At 44.9% G+C, this 19,564-nt stretch overlaps 1 protein-coding gene across 1 annotated transcript; it reads right to left on the bottom strand.

Annotated features, from left to right (window-relative positions):
- Window positions 1-16,713: 16,713 nt before the first annotated feature.
- On the bottom strand, window positions 16,714-19,165 carry LOC123100600 (protein HOTHEAD). The gene is made up of 4 exons (XM_044522502.1): window positions 18,329-19,165; window positions 17,825-18,228; window positions 17,139-17,710; window positions 16,714-16,997 (listed from the first exon to the last, which is right to left on the bottom strand). The coding sequence occupies exons 1-4, from the start codon at window positions 19,116-19,118 to the stop codon at window positions 16,943-16,945; spliced, it is 1,821 nt and encodes a 606-aa protein (XP_044378437.1). The 5' UTR covers window positions 19,119-19,165; the 3' UTR covers window positions 16,714-16,942.
- Between the last annotated feature and the right edge of the window lie 399 nt (window positions 19,166-19,564).

Raw genomic sequence — 19,564 nt, forward strand, 5'->3', positions numbered from 1 at the left:
TAGGATTTTTCAGCGTTGGATTCACGCCAAAAGAGTGCCGAGGGCCCCACAAAGTCAGGGGCGAGACCACCCCCTGTCGCCTTTGGCCCTCTTCTGGTTTCCTCTCGAAGCTTCTAGGGTCCTTCTCGGTCAATCAAAAACCACCATAGATTTTTATCGCGTTTGGACCTTCCTAGATATGGTTTTTTGTGGAACAAAAACATGCAAAAAACAGGAACTGGCGCTGCTGATACGTCTCCAACGTATCTATAATTTATGAAGTATTCATGCTATTATATTATCCATCTTGGATGTTTTATGGGCTTTACTATGCACTTTTATATTATTTTTGGGACTAACCTATTGACCCAGAGCCCAGTGCCAGTTCCTGTTTTTCCCTTGTTTCAGTGTTTCGAAGAAAAGGAATATCAAATGGAGTCGAAACGGAATGAAACCTTCTGGAGAAGTTATTTTCGGAGAGAAAGCAACCCGGGAGACTTGGAGTCCACGTCAAGAAAGCAACGAGGAAGGCACGAGGCAGGGGGGCGCGCCCTCCACCCTCGTGGGCCCCTCGTGGCTCCCCTGACGTACTTCTTTCACCTATATATATATCCATATACCCTAAAACAACCGGGGAACAGAAGAGATCAGGAGTTCCGCCGCTACAAGCCTCTGTAGCCACCAAAACCCAATCGGGACCCTGTTCCGGCACCCTGCCGGAGGGGGGAACCCTCACCGGTGGCCATCTTCATCATCCCGGTGATCTCCATGACGAGGAGGGAGTAGTTCACCCTCGGGGCTGAGGGTATGTACCAGTAGCTATGTGTTTGATCTCTCTCTCGTGTTCTTGATTTGGCACGATCTTGATGTATCGCGAGCTTTGCTATTATAGTTGGATCTTATGTTGCTTCTCCCCCTCTACTCTCTTGTAATGGATTGAGTTTTCCCTTTGAAGTTATCTTATCTGATTGAGTCTTTAATGATTTGAGAACACTTGATGTATGTCTTGCCGTGCGTATCTGTGGTGACAATGGGATATCACGTGATTCACTTGATGTATGTTTTGGTGATCAAATTGCGGGTTCCGCCCATGAACCTATGCATAGGGGTTGGCACACGTTTTCGTCTTGATTCTCCGGTAGAATCTTTGGGGCACTCTTTGAGGTTCTATGTGTTGGTTGAATAGATGAATCTGAGATTGTGTGATGCATATTGTATAATCATACCCACGGATACTTGAGGTGACATTGGAGTATCTAGGTGACATTAGGGTTTTGGTTGATTTGTGTCTTAAGGTGTTATTCTAGTACGAACTCTAGGGCTGTCTGTGACACTTATAGGAATAGCCCAATAGATTGATTGGAAAGAATAACTTTGAGGTGGTTTCGTACCCTACCATAATCTCTTCGTTTGTTTTCCACTATTAGTGACTTTGGAGTGACTCTTTGTTGCATGTTGAGGGATAGTTATATGATCCAATTATGTTATTATTGTTGAGAGAACTTGCACTAGTGAAAGTATGAACCCTAGGCCTTGTTTCCTAGCATTGCAATACCGTTTACGCTCACTTTTATCGCTTGCTACCTTGCTGTTTTTATATTTTCAGATTACAAAAACCTATATCTACCATCCATATTGCACTTGTATCACCATCTCTTCGCCGAACTAGCGCACCTATACAATTTACCATTGTATTGGGTGTGTTGGGGACACAAGAGACTCTTTGTTATTTGGTTGCAAGGTTGATTGAGAGAGACCATCTTCATCCTACGCCTCCCACGGATTGATAAACCTTAGGTCATCCACTTGAGGGAAATTTGCTACTGTCCTACAAACCTCTGCACTTGGAGGCCCAACAACGTCTACAAGAAGAAGGTTGCATAGTAGACATCAAGCTCTTTTCTGGCACCGTTGCCGGGGAGGTGAGTGCTTGAAGGTATATCTTTAGATCTTGCAATCGAATCTTTTTGTTTCTTGTTTTAGCACTAGTTTAGTTTATAAAAGAAAACTACAAAAAAATGGAATTGAGTTTGCCTCATACGCTTCATCTTTTTAATATCTTTCATGAGTATGATGGAAAGGAAAATTGTGCTCAAGTACTAGAAGAAGAATGCATTAGAATGTTTGGCACTAAATATTTGTATGATGAGCATGATTGCAATGTTGTTAGTATGAATTCTTTGAATACCCATAATGCTAATGATATGCAAAGCCACAAGCTTGGGGATGCTATGTGTGATGAAGATGATATGTTTAGTCCCCCAAGTTTTGATGAGCAAATTTATTATGATGAAAGCATGCCTCCTATCTATGATGATTATTGTGATGACACGTATGCTATAAAGAATAATGATAACCATGAAACTTGTCATCTTGATCTTAATTTTCAATCACATGATAGTTATTTTGTTGAGTTTGCTCCCACTATTATTCATGAGAAGAAATTTGCTTATGTGGAGAGTAATAAAAATTCTATGCTTGTAGATCATGAAAAGAATGTTTTATGTGATGGTTATATTGTTGAATTCATTCATGATGCTACTGAAAATTATTATGAGGGAGGAACATATGCTTGTAGGAACTGCAATAATATCAAGTTTCCTCTCTATGTGCTTAAGGTTTTGAAGTTATGCTTGTTTTGCCTTCCTATGCTAGTTGATTATTGTTCCCATAAGTTGTTTGCTCACAAAATCCCTATGCATAGGAAGTGGGTTAGACTTAAATATGCTAGTCATGTTCTTCATGATGCTCTCTTTATGTTTCAATTCTTTTCTTTTTTGTGAGCATCATTGAAATCATCATGCCTAGCTAGGGGCATTAAACGTTAGCGCTTGTTGGGAGGCAACCCAATTTTATTTTAGTTTTTTTCCTTTTTGGTTCTGTTTAGTAATAAATAATCTATATAGCTTCTGTTTAGATGTGGTTTTATGTTTTAATTAGTGTTTGTGCCAAGTAGAACCTTTGGGAAGACTTGGGTGAAGTCTTTATGATCATGCTGTAAAAAACAGAAACTTTAGCGCTCACGAGATTAGCTTCAACTTTTTACTGGAGAGTGCTATTTAGTTGATTATTTTTGCAGATGATTACTAGACAAATTCCTCAGGTCCACCAATTTATTTTAGAATTTTTGGAGTTCCAGAAGTTTGCGTTAGTTACAGATTACTACAGACTGTTCTGTTTTTCGTGTGTTGTTTGCTTATTTTGATGACTCTATGGCTAGTAAAATAGTTTATAAACCATAGAGAAGTTGGAATACATTAGGTTTAACACCAATACAAATAAAGAATGAGTTCATTACAGTAGCTTGAAGTGGTGTTTTGTTTTCTTTCGCTAACGGAGCTCACGAGTTTTCTGTTGAGTTTTGTGTTGTGAAGTTTTCAAGTTTTGGGTAAAGATTCGATGGACTATGGAATAAGGAGTGGCAAGAGACTAAGCTTGGGGATGCCCAAGGCAACCCAAGGTAATATTCAAGGACAACCAAGAGCCTAAGCTTGGGGATGCCCCGGATGGCATCCCCTCTTTCGTCTTCGTTCATCGGTAACTTTACTTGGTGCTATATTTTTATTCACCACATGATATGTGTTTTGCTTGGAGCGTCATTTTATTTTCTTTTGTTTAGTTTGCTGTTTGAATAAAATACCAAGATCTGAAAGTCTTAAATGTTAGAGAGTCTTCGCATAGCTACATAATTATTTAACTACTCATTGATCTTCACTTATATCTTTTTGGAGTAGTTTGTCATTTACTCGTATGCTTCACTTATATCCTATGAGTAAATGGTTGAATGATTTGAATGTCATAAATCTGAAATTATATATGTTTCATATGCCTTTCCCATGGGGAGTAATGCCTTCACATATAAGAAGTAGAGGTGGTAAATTTATTGAAGGTTAGCAAACATTGTGTTGGTCACTTGAACAATTCATGAAAGAATATTGAAGGAAGAGAGATTTCACATATAAATATACTATCTTGGACATCTTCTATGATTGTGATCCCCATTAATTATTTTCAAACCTGAGCAAATTAGTTGAAGTTGGACAAGGAAGACAACATAATGAGTTATGCTTGGGTATATTTGTATAAGTTATATTGTTTTGGATCCTCTAACATGTGGTGCTTGCTATTTAGAATCCTTTGCTAGCCAAAATATCTGTACTAAGCGGGAATACTGCTTGTGCATCCAAACTCCTTGAACCAAGTTTCTTCCATGAGTGTCCACCATATCTACCTATATGCGGTATTTACCTGCCGTTTCAAGTAAATTTGCATGTGCCAAACTCTAAACCTTTAAATAATAATCTGTTTGTATGCCCGAATCGCTCATGTAGCGACTACGGGTTAGTAGTATGTTCCATGCTAGGTGGGTTATTCTCACGATGAGTGGACTCCGCTCATCATTCACGAGAAAATGGCCGGTAACTGGGATGCCCAGTCCCATGATCAAAAGATCAAAATCAAATAAAAAATAATTGCAAACAAAACTGCCCCAGGTTTGATGTTAGTTGGAGGCACCCGTTGTTTCGGGCAAGCCATGGATTGATGATTGTTGGTGGAGGGGGAGTAAAAATCTTTACCTTTCTGTTTGGGAACCTCCTATAATGTATGTAGTATGAAAGATATTGGGAACTCTTGGTCGTTATGTTGACAATGAAAGCATACCTCTCAAAATTATTTTCATCTCTGTTTTTGCTTCGAGCTCTGGCACCTCTGCAAATCCCTGATTCCCTCTGCGAAGGGCCTATCTTTTACTTTTATGCAAGAGTCAGTAGTATTCCTTCTCATTCCAACCTACTCTTTAGTTGGCAAGCATCATGTGATGGAAAGATCTAGGCATATATGGCCATTCAAATATATTTGAGCATGAATTATTATTGTTGACAATTATCTATATGATAAATGAGTTGGGAGGAGAAACACTAAGCCCCTATCTTTCTCTGTGTTCGATGAATACTATTTGTTCTAAAAATATGCTTTGAGTGGTAGCAATCGTGGAAGACTAAATGATAGTTGAGTATGTGAAGTTTGCTGAATCAAAGCTCTGACATAGTCTCTTCCTGAAAATAAGATGAATTGTAATTGTTTGATGACTAATAACACGGTTTGTTAGTTTTCAAGGAAAGTTATGTGCTATACTTTAACATGTGAATAGTTTGTTACTTGATCATGCAAAGTTCTATGAGTTGAGCTACTGTTATAACATATAATGATGCTAGAAAAGGTGATTGAAATTATCATTGATCAAACTTATGCACCTGCTAGCATTCACACTTCATAAATTATTTCTTTTATCATTTACCCACTCGAGGACGAGCAGGAATTAAGCTTGGGGATGCTGATACATCTCCAACGTATCTATAATTTATGAAGTATTCATGCTATTATATTATCCATCTTGGATGTTTTATGGGCTTTACTATGCACTTTTATATTATTTTTGGGACTAACCTATTGACCCAGAACCCAGTGCTAGTTCCTGTTTTTTCCCTTGTTTCAGTGTTTCGAAGAAAAGGAATATCAAACGGAGTCGAAATGGAATGAAACCTTCTGGAGAAGTTATTTTCGGAGAGAAAGCAACCGGGAGACTTGGAGTCCACGTCAAGAAAGCAACGAGGAAGGCACGAGGCAGGGGGGCGCGCCCACCCCCCTGGGCGCGCCCTCCACCCTCGTGACTCCCCTGACGTACTTCTTTCACCTATATATATCCATATACCCTAAAACGATCGGGGAACAGAAGAGATCGGGAGTTCCGCCGCCGCAAGCCTTTGTAGCCACCAAAACCCAATCGGGACCTTGTTTCGGCACCCTGCCGGAGGGGGGAACCCTCACCGGTGGCCATCTTCATCATCCCGGCGCTCTCCATGACGAGGAGGGAGTAGTTCACCCTCGGGGCTGAGGGTATGTATCAGTAGCTATGTGTTTGATCTCTCTCTCTCGTGTTCTTGATTTGGCACGATCTTGATGTATCGCGAGCTTTGCTATTATAGTTGGATCTTATGTTGCTTCTCCCCTTTTACTCTCTTGTAATGGATTCAGTTTTCCCTTTAAAGTTATCTTATCGGATTGAGTCTTTAATGCTTTGAGAACACTTGATGTATGTCTTGCCGTGCGTATCTGTGGTGACAATGGGATATCACGTGATTCACTTGATCTATGTTGTGGTGATCAACTTGCGGGTTCCGCCCATGAACCTATGCATAGGGGTTGGCACACGTTTTCGTCTTGATTCTCCGGTAGAAACTTTGGGGCACTCTTTGAGGTTCTATGTGTTGGTTGAATAGATGAATCTGAGATTGTGTGATGCATATTGTATAATCATACCCACGGATACTTGAGGTGACATTGGAGTATCTAGATGACATTAGGGTTTTGGTTGATTTGTGTCTTAAGGTGTTATTCTAGTACGAACTCTAGGGCTGTTTGTGACACTTATAGGAATAGCCCAACGGATTGATTGGAAAGAATAACTTTGAGGTGGTTTCGTACCCTACCATAATTTCTTCGTTTGTTTTCCACTATTAGTGACTTTGGAGTGACTCTTTGTTGCATGTTGAGGGATAGTTATATGATCCAATTATGTTATTATTGTTGAGAGAACTTGCACTAGTGAAAGTATGAACCCTAGGCCTTGTTTCCTAGCATTGCAATACCGTTTACGCTCACTTTTATCGCTTGCTACCTTGCTGTTTTTATATTTTCAGATTACAAAAACCTATATCTACCATCCATATTGCACTTGTATCACCATCTCTTCGCCGAACTAGCGCACCTATACAATTTACCATTGTATTGGGTGTGTTGGGGACACAAGAGACTCTTTGTTATTTGGTTGCAAGGTTGATTGAGAGAGACCATCTTCATCCTACGCCTCCCTCTACTAGACTAGCTCGTTAATCAAAGATGGTTAAGTTTCCTAACCATAGACATGTGTTATCATTTGATGAACGGGATCACATCATTAGGAGAATGATGTGATGGATAAGACCCATCCGTTAGCTTAGCATATTGATCGTTCAGTTTTATTGCTATAGCTTTCTTCATGTCAAATACATATTCCTTCGACTATGAGATTATGCAACTCCCGGATACCGGAGGCATACCTTGTGTGCTATCAAACGTCAAAACATAACTGGGTGATTATAAAGATGCTCTACAGGTATCTCCGAAGGTGTTTGTTGGGTTGGCATAGATCGAGATTAGGATTTGTCACTCCGAATATCGGAGAGGTATCTCTGGGCCCTCTCGGTAATACACATCATAAGAAGCCTTGCAAGCAAAGTGACTAATGAGTTATTTGCAGGATGATGTATTACGGAACGAGTACAGAGACTAGCCGGTAACGAGATTGAACTAGGTATGAAGATACCGACGATCGAATCTTGGGCAAGTAAAATACCGATGACAAAGGGAATAACATATGTTGCCATAACGGTTCGACCGATAAAGATCTTCGTAGAATATGTAGGAGCCAATATGAGCATCCAGGTTCTGCTATTGGTTATTGACCGGAGAGGTGTCTCGGTCATGTCTACATAGTTCTCGAACCCGTAGGGTCCGCACGCTTAACGTTCGATGACAATATTGTATTATATGAGTTATGTGATTTGGTGACCGAATATTGTTCGGACTCCCGGATGAGATCACAGACATGACGAGGAGTCTCGAAATGGTTGAGAGGTAAAGATTGATATATAGGATGATAGTATTCGGACACCGGAAGTGTTCCGGAGTGTACCGGGTACATATCGGGTCACCGGAAGGGGTTCCGGGCACCCCCGGCAAAAGATATGGGCCTTATGGGCCAAGAGGGGAAACGCACCAGCCACAAAGGGGCTGGCGCCCCCCATATGGGCTGTCCAAATTGGAAAAGGAAAGGGGAAGGAGGAAAGGAAAAAGGGAATAGGATTCCCCCTTCCCCCTCTTCCCTTATGATGTTTGCTTGAACTACGTCGACATTTCCCCAAAGAGGAAGGGATGATGCAGCACAGCAACAGTAGGTATTTCCCTCAGTGATGAGACCAAGGTTATCGAACCAGTAGGAGAACCACGCAACACTACGTGAACAACACCTGCACACAAATAACAAATACTCGCAACCCGACGTATTAAAGGGGTTGTCAATCCCTTTCGGGCAACGGCGACAGAAATTGGCAAACAGACGTGAGAAAGTCGTAATAATTTGATAGATCGAACGCCAAATAAAATAAAGTGCAGCAAGGTATTTTTGTATTTTTTGTTTAATAGATCTGAAAATAAAATAAAATAAAAATAGATCGCAAAGGCAAATATAATAAAGAAGAGACCCGGGGGCGCAGGTTTCACTAGTGGCTTCTCTTGAGAAAAATAGCAAACGGTGGGTGAACAAATTACTGTTGGGAAATTGATAGAACTTCAAATAATCACGACGATATCCAGGCAATGATCATTATATAGGCATCACGTCCAAGATTAGTAGACCGACTCCTGCCTGCATCTACTACTATTACTCCACACATCGACCGCTATCCAGCATGCATCTAGTGTATTAAGTGCATGAAAAAATGGAGTAATGCAATAAGAACGATGACATGATGTAGACAAGATATATTTATGTAGAAATACACCCCATCTTGTTATCCTTAATGGCAACGATACATACGTGTCGGTTCCTCTTCTGTCACCGGGATCAAGCACCGTAAGATCGAACCCATCACAAAGCACCTCTTCCCATTGCAAGATATATAGATCAAGTTGGCCAAACAAAACCCAAATATCGGAAAAGAAATACGAGACTATAAGCAATCATGCATATAAGAGATCAAAGAAGACTCAAATAACTTTCATGGATAAAAACATAGGTCGGATCATAAACTCAAAGTTCATCGGATCCCAACAAACACACCGCAAAAAGAGTTACATCATACGGATCTCCAAGAGACCATTGTATTGAGAATCAAACGAGAGAGAGGAAGCCATCTAGCTACTAACTACGGAACCGTAGGTCTACAAAGAACTACTCACGCATCACCGGAGAGGCACCAATGAACATGATGCACCCCTCCGTGATGGTGTCTAGATTGGATCTGGTGTTTCTGGAACTTGCGGCGGCTGGAATTGATTTTCATCGACTCTCCTAGGGTTTCTGGAATATTGGGGTATTTATAGAGCAAAGAGGCGGTTCGGGAGGCCACCGAGGTGGGACAACCCACCAGGGTGTGCCTGGGCCTCCAGGCACGCCCAGTTGCTGTTTTCTGCATGTTTTTTTACATCGCAGGAAATCAATATCAAACGGAGTCCAAACGCAGCGAAACTTTTTGTGGATTTTTTTGGACCAGAAGACATCCAGTGGGCCGGAGAAGCACCTGGGGGGTGCTCCGAGGGGAGCACAACCCACCAGGACGCGCCTGGGGGCCCAGGCGCTCCCAGGTGGGTTGTGCCCACCTCGGGTGCCCCTCGAACTGCCTCTTTACTCTATAAATACCCCAATATTCCAGAAACCCTAGGGGAGTCGACAAAAATCAATTCCAGCCGCCGCAAGTTCCAGAACCACCACATCCAATCTAGACACCATCACGGAGGGCAGGAGGGGTTCATCATGCCCATTGGTGCCTCTCCGATGATGGTGAGTAGTTCTTTGTAGACCTACGGGTCCGTAGTTAGTAGCTAGATGGCTTCCTCTCTTTCTTTTGATTCTCAATACAATGGTCTCTTGGAGATCCATATGATGTAACTCTTTTTGCGGTGTGTTTGTTGGGAGCCAATGAACTTTGAGTTTATGATCAGATCTATCTTTTTATCTACGGAAGTTATTTGAGTCTTCTTTGAATCTCTTATATGCATGATTTCTTATAGCCTCGTATTTATTCTCTGATATTTGGGTTTTGTTTGGCCAACACGATCTATTTATCTTGTAATGGGAAGATGTGCTTTGTGATGGGTTCGATCTTACGGTGCTTGATCCCAGTGACAGAAGGGGAACCGACACATATGTATCGTTGCCATTAAGGATAACAAGATGGGATCTATTTCTACATAAATAGATCTTGTCTACATCATGTCATCGTTCTTATTGCATTACTCCGTTTTTCCATGAACTCAATACACTAGATGCACGCTGGATAGTAGTCGATGTGTGGAGTAATAGTAGTAGATGCAGGCAGGAGTCGGTCTACTAATCTTGGATGTGATGCCTATATAATGATCATTGCCTGGATATCGTCATGATTATTTGAAGTTCTATCAATTGCCCAACAGTAATTTGTTCACCCACAGTTTGCTATTTTTCTCGAGAGAAGCCACTGATGAAACCTACGGCCCCCGGGTCTCTTCTTTATTATATTTGCCTTTGCGATCTATTTTCCTTTGCTTTTATTTTTAGATCTATTAAACCAAAAATACAAAAATACCTTGCTGCACTTTATTTTATTTGGTGTTCGATCTATCAATATTTACAACTCTCGCCCGTTAACTCGCCAATTTCTGGCGCCATTACCCGAAAGGGATTGACAACCCCTTTAATACGTCGGGTTGCGAGTATTTGTTATTTGTGTGCATGTGCCGTTCATGTAGTGTTGCGTGGTTCTCCTACTGGTTCGATAACCTTGGTCTCATCACTGAGGGAAATACCTACCGTCGCTATGCTGCATCATCCCTTCCTCTTTAGGGAAATACCGACGTAGTTCAAGCAGGCATCAGTGACATTAGAGTTGGTTGATGCGTATCATATGGTGTTATTTTAGTACGAACTCTAGGCTGTTTGTGACATTCATAGGGATGGCTCAATAGATTGATCGGAAAAGATAACTTTGAGGTGGTTTCGTACCCTACAACAATTTCGTCTTATGTTTTCTGCTAGATAAGAACTTTAGAGTGATTCTTTGTCGCACGTTGAGGGATTGTTATATGATTCAATTATGATAACACTGTTGAGAGATTGCACTAGTGAGAGTATGAACCATAAGCCTTGTTTTCAAGCATTCCAATACGATTTGTGCTCACTTTTGTTACTTGCTACCTTACTGTTTTTATATTTTCAGATAACAAAAAACATATATCTACTATCCATACTATATTACTATACTTGTATCACCATCTCTTCGCCGAATAAGTGCACCTATACAATTTGCCATCTTCATCCTATGCCTCCCACAGATTGATAAAACTTAGGTCATCCACTTGAGGAAAAATTACTACTGCCCTACAAAACTCTGCACTTGGAGGCCCAACACGAGTCTACAAGAATAAGTTGTGTAGTAGACATCAGCCGCCATTGTACCTCTTCTGCCGACACCCAAGCATTGTTGGACGTCCGCAACCCCCACCCACGTGCCTACTGCCATCTTTGGACTACGCCGCCGTCGACCTCGGATCTGTCCGCGGCGAGGTACCCACCGCCCCCTATCAACGTCGTCCATGGCGGACACCACATCCGACAGGTGTTTGGTAAAATGTCATTGAGGTTTTTCTACCTTCTCGTTGTTTCCTAGAGTAGGCACGATGGCAAGGGACTCGGTGATGGAGGATGCGTTATTGTACGATGCATGGTTGGTCGTATCTGTGGGCTTTGTAGGCACGAGGCAAGGGGCTCGACATGTTTCATGAGCAAAAAAGCACTTCATGTCCTACGACTTAACACGTGATCCATGAACTCAATGTGAAGTCGCTAGCTCATCGGTGGTACACCATCTCCAACTCCGTCATGAAGTATTTGGCTGCGGTTGCACAAGTCGAGAGAAGGTGGCCACCGGGCGCGTGAATCATGGAGATCGTAAGTTTTGCTTTTCGTTGTTGTACATGTTGGATCAATTCATTGATTCGCTCAATGTTGCAACTTGATTTGTATAACCCGGACGCGTTGTACCACATAACTGAGGGCAGGCCATTTACGTTCATACATTGTTGGATGAAGCTCAAGAGGCATAGTGTGCGGGACGATATGTTCGGATTCTGACTTGACTACCGTTGAATTTGGAAACAATGAATTCAAAACTCTTGTTGAAGATCCGTTTATCTCGGATGTAAAATTTATATTACACTATTGTTTTACTAGGGATATTTGCATTTTATTTATGGATGAATCTTACATTCTTAAGAAGCTGGTCCGAATTCTCTTAACATGCAAAGTGTCCACCTCAATGTCCCACTAAGAAATGCATTTAATCCTTCTCTCCCACTAAGGCATGCAAAATCTGTCCACATAAATGAGTTATGCATTTAACTTATAAATTACAATTATTTTTGCATTAGTCTATGCATGTAATGCTGCCACATCATATATTCATGTTAGTCATTCTTCACATTTTTGTTCAAAATGACATTTTTAACTGTAATTCAAAAAAAATTATTCTATTTTTAGACACTTTCTTTTATTGATTTTCAAGCTTACACTTTCTTTTCATTAGATTTAGTTATTTTTGTCAAGTATTTACGCATTTTTTAACAAAGTTACCGCATCAACGCGTGGGGAGAGAGCCATCCTCACTACTATATTTCAGAGTTACATATTAAATCCAAACCATCTTATTTTTATTTTCTTACTCTTTTTTCCTTACCGTGTACCCCTCTCTTTTAAATTGTTTATTACACTACTATCCCACTGCAACGCGCGGAGTATTGTCTAGTTATGCTAGTTTTTATAATTATTTTGAGTGTTGTGGACTTAGAAAAAATAATGGGCGAATGTTTAGGGAGAAAGTTGGATGGCCGACTTCTATATCCTTATTCAAGGATGAGTCCGGACCATTTTATTGATAAATAGCGCATGCGTTTTAGGGGTCCGTATTGGAGACGCCTTGATGATACAGTATGTTGAGACGACTACCCATTTGGTACCACTGTATTTGTCCGGCTGAGTCCTAGCCCGTCCGGAAATTCCACGAGGAGGAACAATCAAGATCGATCAGACATTGCTGCAGAAAAGAAGGATCGATCATACATGGAGACTAGTGAACTACACTACTACAGTGGCAGTGGCAGTGGCACAGAACGTCGTGGCGGCCGGCACGACGTGCCGCAGTGCCGCCGCATGGAGGCAGCATGGGAAGCAGCTACAGGTAGCGGGGACGCCGCGAGCTGGTTGGCGGTTGGTTGGTTGCCGGCGGGGTGCATCCCCGGCGGATTTAATCCGGTAGGTCGCGAGGTGTCTCCGTCGGCAGGGGAGTGAGGCCGCCTCCCGGGTCCAAGCACGGGAACACCCATGAATTCGCGTGCACACCCCATCAATTCGCCCTCGTTCCACGATCAGGTTGATCGTCGCCGCCCCGTTACCACGGATGACCGGGGGTCGGAAAGGGACCGGTCGTCGGCGACGAAGACACAGTCGCCGTCGCGCGTCATGGTGGCTGCTTCCACGCCCAGGTCGTAGGCGTGGCTGCGCCAAACCAGTGTTAACTAGCAACATCAACGACGATAAAGAATGCCGGTCTTGTCTACTTCCAAGCCAAAGTCAAAGGTTCTTGTTATTTTTTACTGACGTCCGAATGCTGATTTCTTTTCTCCAACGGGATCGGGAGAAAAGCAGCAGCCACGGCAAACATAAAGCAAATACTATTGTCTACTGGGTTCGACGTCGCATGAAGGGACTAGTATACTAGACTAGATGTTGGCCTCCTAGCCGGCGGCATTGTATGAAAACAGGCATTTGTCTTCCTCGTGCAATTCACACATAAAACCACAACTTTATTTGAAAAATACCATTTATCAATGCCGATTGAATCGGTATACAAAGTTAAGAAAGAAAACCAGGGAAATTCACTTTGGCTCATAGGTGTATATGCACCCATTGTCTAAATACACATTTTAAAAAGTTAAAAAATTTCAAGAAAAAAATCTCGTGTGTGAATCCAGACATTATGTGTGGGCGCACCAAGTTTCGATGAAAAAGGACATTTTTGTGGCTTGTGTAAGAAAGACAAGTTTCAATGCTTGATTACATCTATTCACGAGGCATTTTTTTATCTCTTTTATACATGCCACAAAAAATGTCCTTTTTCACCGAAATTTTGTGTGTCCTGAGACCAATGTAACGACCTGCAGCATCCCCAAAATTCTATGACAAACCTACGACCATAGAGAAAAAAAAATCACCGAGCAAAACAAACTTGGAATTAAACACTGAATGTGGTGCTGAACGACAACCCGCCAAAAAAATTAATTTACCGTGGGCATACGGACGCTGTTAGGTCTAACCACAAGGTCAAACTTTAGGTTATTTTGGAGCTTCTAACCAACAGAATCAACGAATATACGACATGTGTACATCAATGCTTCGAACCGAGTTGTGGTTGTCGGATGCCCCTGATGCTATGATTAGCCTTCTGGCTATCGATTGTAATCCTATCAGTAACTAAATAAAACTCCCTTTTTCACCAAAAAAAAATGCTACTTGATCCAGACAGTGAGGCTAGATCATAAGTTTTCACTCGGAAAAATATGCAGACTAATTGTTGGCGCCAATGCGGACATATACATGCTATTCGTGAGTGTCTGTTCACACATGTCATGGCGCTAACTGGCTTCCGACATGGAAACAACCCTTGGCTCACTAGTCTTGAGGCCACCACGCGCTAATGACCATACCACTGGGAGGTCGGGAGCCGCATCCGGCACAACCATATTAAGACGCGCCGCCTTGAAACCGCCCATTTCGATCGTCAAGGCCACAACTGCAGTGCCCATGAACTCATGCGCCGCCACAAAAGGTCTCACATAGTAGCCCCATCGCCACTATGACAATTTGACAACCACCGACAACAACGACACCAAGAAGGAAGGAAGGAGGAGAGCGACTCGGTTCTTTGTCTATCATGCAAACGCTTCTCCGCATTGGATTTGCAACAAGGGCGTCATGCCACACCTTCACATTGTTGCTTCAATCACTATCATGGCCCTGAGAAACCCCGTGGTTGCCACCTACTGCACATGCTTCATCAGGATGCCCCCTCGTGTTCCCCGTGTTCAATGTATATATAAAAATATTCAGCATATTTAAATTATAAATGTTCAGAATTTGAAATTTTTGTTTCACTTTAAAAATATTTTTTTATCTTTTTTCAACAATTGTTCATGTTTAAAAAGTTTTTTCAAATTTAAAATTTTGTTCACAATGTTCAGACATTATTCGTATTTTTTAAGAAAAATTGGTCACATGTTTTCAAAGAAATGTTGATAATCTTTTTTAAAAAGTATTTTAACTTTAGCGCAGCGTTTTATGAAACCTCAGTCGCCGCCTCGACTTGTAAGCGATACTGCTAACCAGTGTGAGGTCAGCAGTTCGACTCCTAGCACATATATTTTATTTTTCGTGAAATATAAATTTGCTAGACGCCTGCGAATGGGCTGACCCGTTTGCGTGCTCCTTTAGCGAAAGCTCGACTATTGGACGCACATGGGTATCCAATAGGAGTTCTCTGAGAAATAGCCCCGTGGGCAAGAAATTGGGAGTGTGTAGCCTTTATCAAGCCCACATAGGCTGTCTTTCTGGGTGGGCTCACAACACCTTTTTATTAAGGATACCTATAACTTTTTTCAAATGTGGCAACTATTACGTGTACAATGCTTGGATCAAAGATCCAAAAAAGTAGGAAGTAACTCCCAAAACTAAGAATTCCAATGAAATGTCTCACATACATCTTCTTTATGGTAATAAATTTTGGAAGGCGGAATTCTACCAAGGCTTCAACAAAGACACCACGCCACCGCTAGTACACCTGCACGAACATGATTACCGATAGAGGTTTTAGAGAGCCCTTTTAGTCGCCCATCTAAAAATATGGGAAACCTTCAGCTGTGAATGAATTTGGGATGGGATGATCCCCTAGAAGTACAGATTGTTGAACCGCAAGATTTTCGCCGTAGTGCCAAGGAAAGATTCTAGCTCCACAAAAAATCAAACTAACAAAAGCACTGAGACACACTGACAAAACTTAACAGATTTGAAAGACTGGTCCTGCAAGGACACATACTCTAAACCCGCAAGATCGAATGCACTGAACATGCAGAGAAACCGTAGATCTAATTCCGAGGCATAGCCCAGACAAGAATCGCCACAACTAGGGCACGAGGTGTGAGGCGGAGAGTGAGAGAGAGGAGCCCGGGGGATTTGTAGGTGGAGCCCGGTTGTCGGCCCAACATGGCAAACAGTTTGGACTCCACTGCTTCTTCCCTCCATTTGGGATTGAGATCCAGTGACTTGCTGTGGTGACTGGCCCCCTTCTCCAAACTGTTCGATCAAGGATCAACGGATGGATCTGCATGAATAGTACCCGGTCTACAGTGATTCTGTCTAAAGGAGGTCGTCTACAGTACCCGGTCTACAGGGTTTGTTGACAATGCCAACTACAATGTTCTGCTATAGTAATTAATTTGAGCTGCCCATCCTTCATCCAATGGTTGGCTGGCCGCCAGTTACGGCGTGATTGGCCAGAGGCCAGTCACTGGATCTCTGTCCCTCCATTTGAGGCCACGAGGAGATATCAGATAGTTGGATCTGTTCGGGATCGTTGGATGACTTTCTTGGTCTGGACATATGGCCATATAGCTCTGGACCATCCAGACATGGACGTGGATCATTCGCATTCCAAATTTGATGCACCTTTTGTGTTTTGATTTATGAAGTGTAAACTCTTGGAATGAAGTGGCAATTTCTTTCTTTCTGGATCAAACATTAACACATTAACGATCAATGCAAAGTGGCCGTATAAAAGGGATGAATGCAAAGTGTTTTGATCGCACAAATGATGGATGCAAAGTGTTCTGTTCCACAAATGTTGTGCAATTTTATGCCAGCAAACGTTACATTACATGTAACAAACAACAATGTGTATGTAACCAGTCCACAAAACAATCTCTAGAAGAAAGAAACAAGAAATCCCATGGAATCTCCCAAGCAGTCCACGGCACGAAGGAAGCATGAACGGTTGGTTGGAGCCTGGGGCTGGGTGGGTGACCGTGGCTGAAATGAATCAACGGACGAATGCATGCATGCTTAATTTCTGGGTCCTGGCCTCCATCCCTCCTCCTGAATCTTCAGCCCCATGTACCTGTTCGACCGAATTTCATCATCCAAAGGCAGGCAAATGACCAGGAAACGTAGACACAAACATTTGACAAATTTCGTCGGGGCAAATCGAATGCAGGGGAAGAAGAGTTGTAGCAGAAAGAAAGGATCTTGTTGGTCTGACCTGCCGAGCATCATGACGGTGGCCTGCGGGTTGGTGCCGGGGGAGTACTTGAAGGTGGAGCTGTCGACGACGCGGAGGCCGGCGACGCCGATGACGCGGTAGTCCGGGTCGACGACGGGCCCGACGTGGCAGCCGCCGTGGTAGTGCCAGATGGTCATCACCGTGTCCCGGCAGTACTGCTGCAGCGGGCGCGTGTCCCGGGGGTGCCGGGGCAGCAAGTTGAGGAACTTGGCCAGCGCGGCGCGGTCGAAGGCGGCGTCCATGGCGGTCGCGTTGGCGTAGGTGAAGCGGGAGAAGGCCCGCGAGCGCACCACCCGCTCGATGGTCTGGATCCCGCGCACGCACCGCTCCACGTCCCTGGGGTCCCGGAAGTAGTTGAAGGTCACCGCCGGGTTCGCGTGCGGGTCCGTCGACCGCAGCTCCACGTGCCCCGTGGAGAGCGGCCCTAGGATCTTCTCCAGGATGAAGCCGCCCCGGAACGCCCGCCGGTCCAGCCCCTGCATCACCTCCGCCGCCCGCCGCATCGCCCCCGCCGTCCTCTCCCTCGGCGGCAGCGTCCCGAGCTGCCCCGTCTGGTGGTGATCATTCACGCACACATAGTTAATCTAGGGCTCCGTCAAGGCATCGATGGCATTGCCATTGCACATTGGGAGTTAGTTTGGAGGTGGTGTCAGTCAAGTCAATACCATGGGGGAGAACATGCCAAAGGAGTGGGCGCGGCGGCGGGAGTGGAGGGGGATGCCGAACTGGGAGCCGCTGACGCCCTCGATGAAGCTGCCGAAGCGGGTGACGCCGACGACCTGGACCAGCGAGAGCGCGACGGGGACGGGGGACGGGACGAACACCGAGTTCATGGGGTTGTCGGCCACGCCCTGCCCGACCATGGGGCGGTCCACGACGGCGCGGACGCCGTGCTTCTCCAGGTGCGCGCGCGGGCCGACGCCGCTCAGCATCAGCAGCTGCGGGCTCCCCAGCGTCCCCGCCGCCAGGATCACCTCGCTCCTCCCCACGCCCCGCAGGTACACGCGGTGCTGCACCCCCATCGTGTCCGTGAACACCACGCCGTACGCCACGGGGCTCGCCGACCCCTCTGCAGCATTCCGGCACACGCACGCATACATTTCAGACCGATCGACTACGACTTGTATGTACACATGCATGGCGTGCGTGCGTGCGCTGCATGTACGTACCTCTGCGCCGGAAGAGGATCTGCGACACGGTGGCGTGCAGGAACACGGTGAGGCGCCTGGGGTTGGCGCTGCGGAGGAAGTCGGCGGCGGTGTGGCGGCGGCCGGCGCTGTCGAAGATGGTGCCGCCGATCTTGGTGCCGGGGACGTGGTCGACGGTGTAGCCGTTGTCCGGGGTGACGCCGGCCTGGAGGAGGCCCTCGCGGAGCGCGCCCTGCCATCGCGGCACCTCCGGGCGGAACACCAGCTCGCGCTCCACCCACCGGTACGACGCGTTCACCAGGCGCGCGTCCCACCCGGCGGCGCGCACGTACTCGCTGCTGGCGCGCGTGTAGAAGCCGGCGTTGAGGCAGCTCCCGCCGCCCAGCACGCGCGCGCGGGCGTTGACGACGCCGTCCTCCGACACGAACCGCTGCGCCGGCGACCGCGGCGACGTGTCCGCCAGCGCGTCCGCGAAGTGGTACTCGCTGGACACGTTGCGGTTGCCGTACGGGTAGCCGCCGCGCTCCAGGAGGAGCACGCGCGAGCGCTCCGACAGCGTGGCCGCCAGCGGGCAGCCCGCCGTGCCGCCGCCGACCACGATGTAGTTGTAGTGGGACACCAGCGGCGCGTCCCGCGCGTGCCGCACGAACCGGAAGTTGTACCTCTGCCGCTGCGCCTCCTCCTCCTCGCCTGCAGCTTCCTCTCCCTGGCCCTGCTGCTGCGAGACGGCGAGTCTGAGGTAAAATGAGCCAAGAACCGTCGCGGCGAGGAGTAGCGCCACGGATGAGCCCCGAAGACCAGGCGCCGCCATGAATATCGTCAGGGTAATCTAGCTTCGCCATTGCTGGGAATGTGGAGGTTTTGTTTATATAGATTGGAATCGTGATGCGAATTCGATTAGATAAAGAGTAGTTGCCAATTAGGGATGCAGATGCGTTGCTGATTGATTCCTAGGTAGTGCAAAGATGAGCCCCCCGAGGGATCCGGAGGAGTGATGATAGAAAGAACAGCGTCGTCGTCGGGATCCTTTGCATGCAGGCTAAAGTAATTAGCCTTTTCTTAATGGCTAGTGAGTGTTGTCATCTGGTGGTGATTGTCACCTTCAAATCCCGATGTACTCCCTCCATTTCAAATTACTCGTCGTGGATTTAGTTTAAATTTACCTTTAAATCTGTGCTTCAGTAACTCCTGCTTGATCTTGTCCGTAGTGTTATGCTGGGAAATTGCCCCTTTTTCTCGAAGAGAAGTCACTGTCAT

This window comes from Triticum aestivum, chromosome 4D (assembly GCF_018294505.1).
Source record: "Triticum aestivum cultivar Chinese Spring chromosome 4D, IWGSC CS RefSeq v2.1, whole genome shotgun sequence".
Classification (NCBI taxonomy): domain Eukaryota; kingdom Viridiplantae; phylum Streptophyta; class Magnoliopsida; order Poales; family Poaceae; genus Triticum; species Triticum aestivum.

Coding starts and splice junctions, on each gene's coding strand:
- LOC123100600 (XM_044522502.1), bottom strand. CDS start 19,118: ATGGCGGCGCCTGGTCTTCGGGGCTCATCCGTGGCGCTACTCCTCGCC. Junction 18,229..18,328: donor GATCCTCTTCCGGCGCAGAG/GTACGTACATGC, acceptor GGAATGCTGCAG/AGGGGTCGGCGAGCCCCGTG. Junction 17,711..17,824: donor TTGGCATGTTCTCCCCCATG/GTATTGACTTGA, acceptor GATCACCACCAG/ACGGGGCAGCTCGGGACGCT.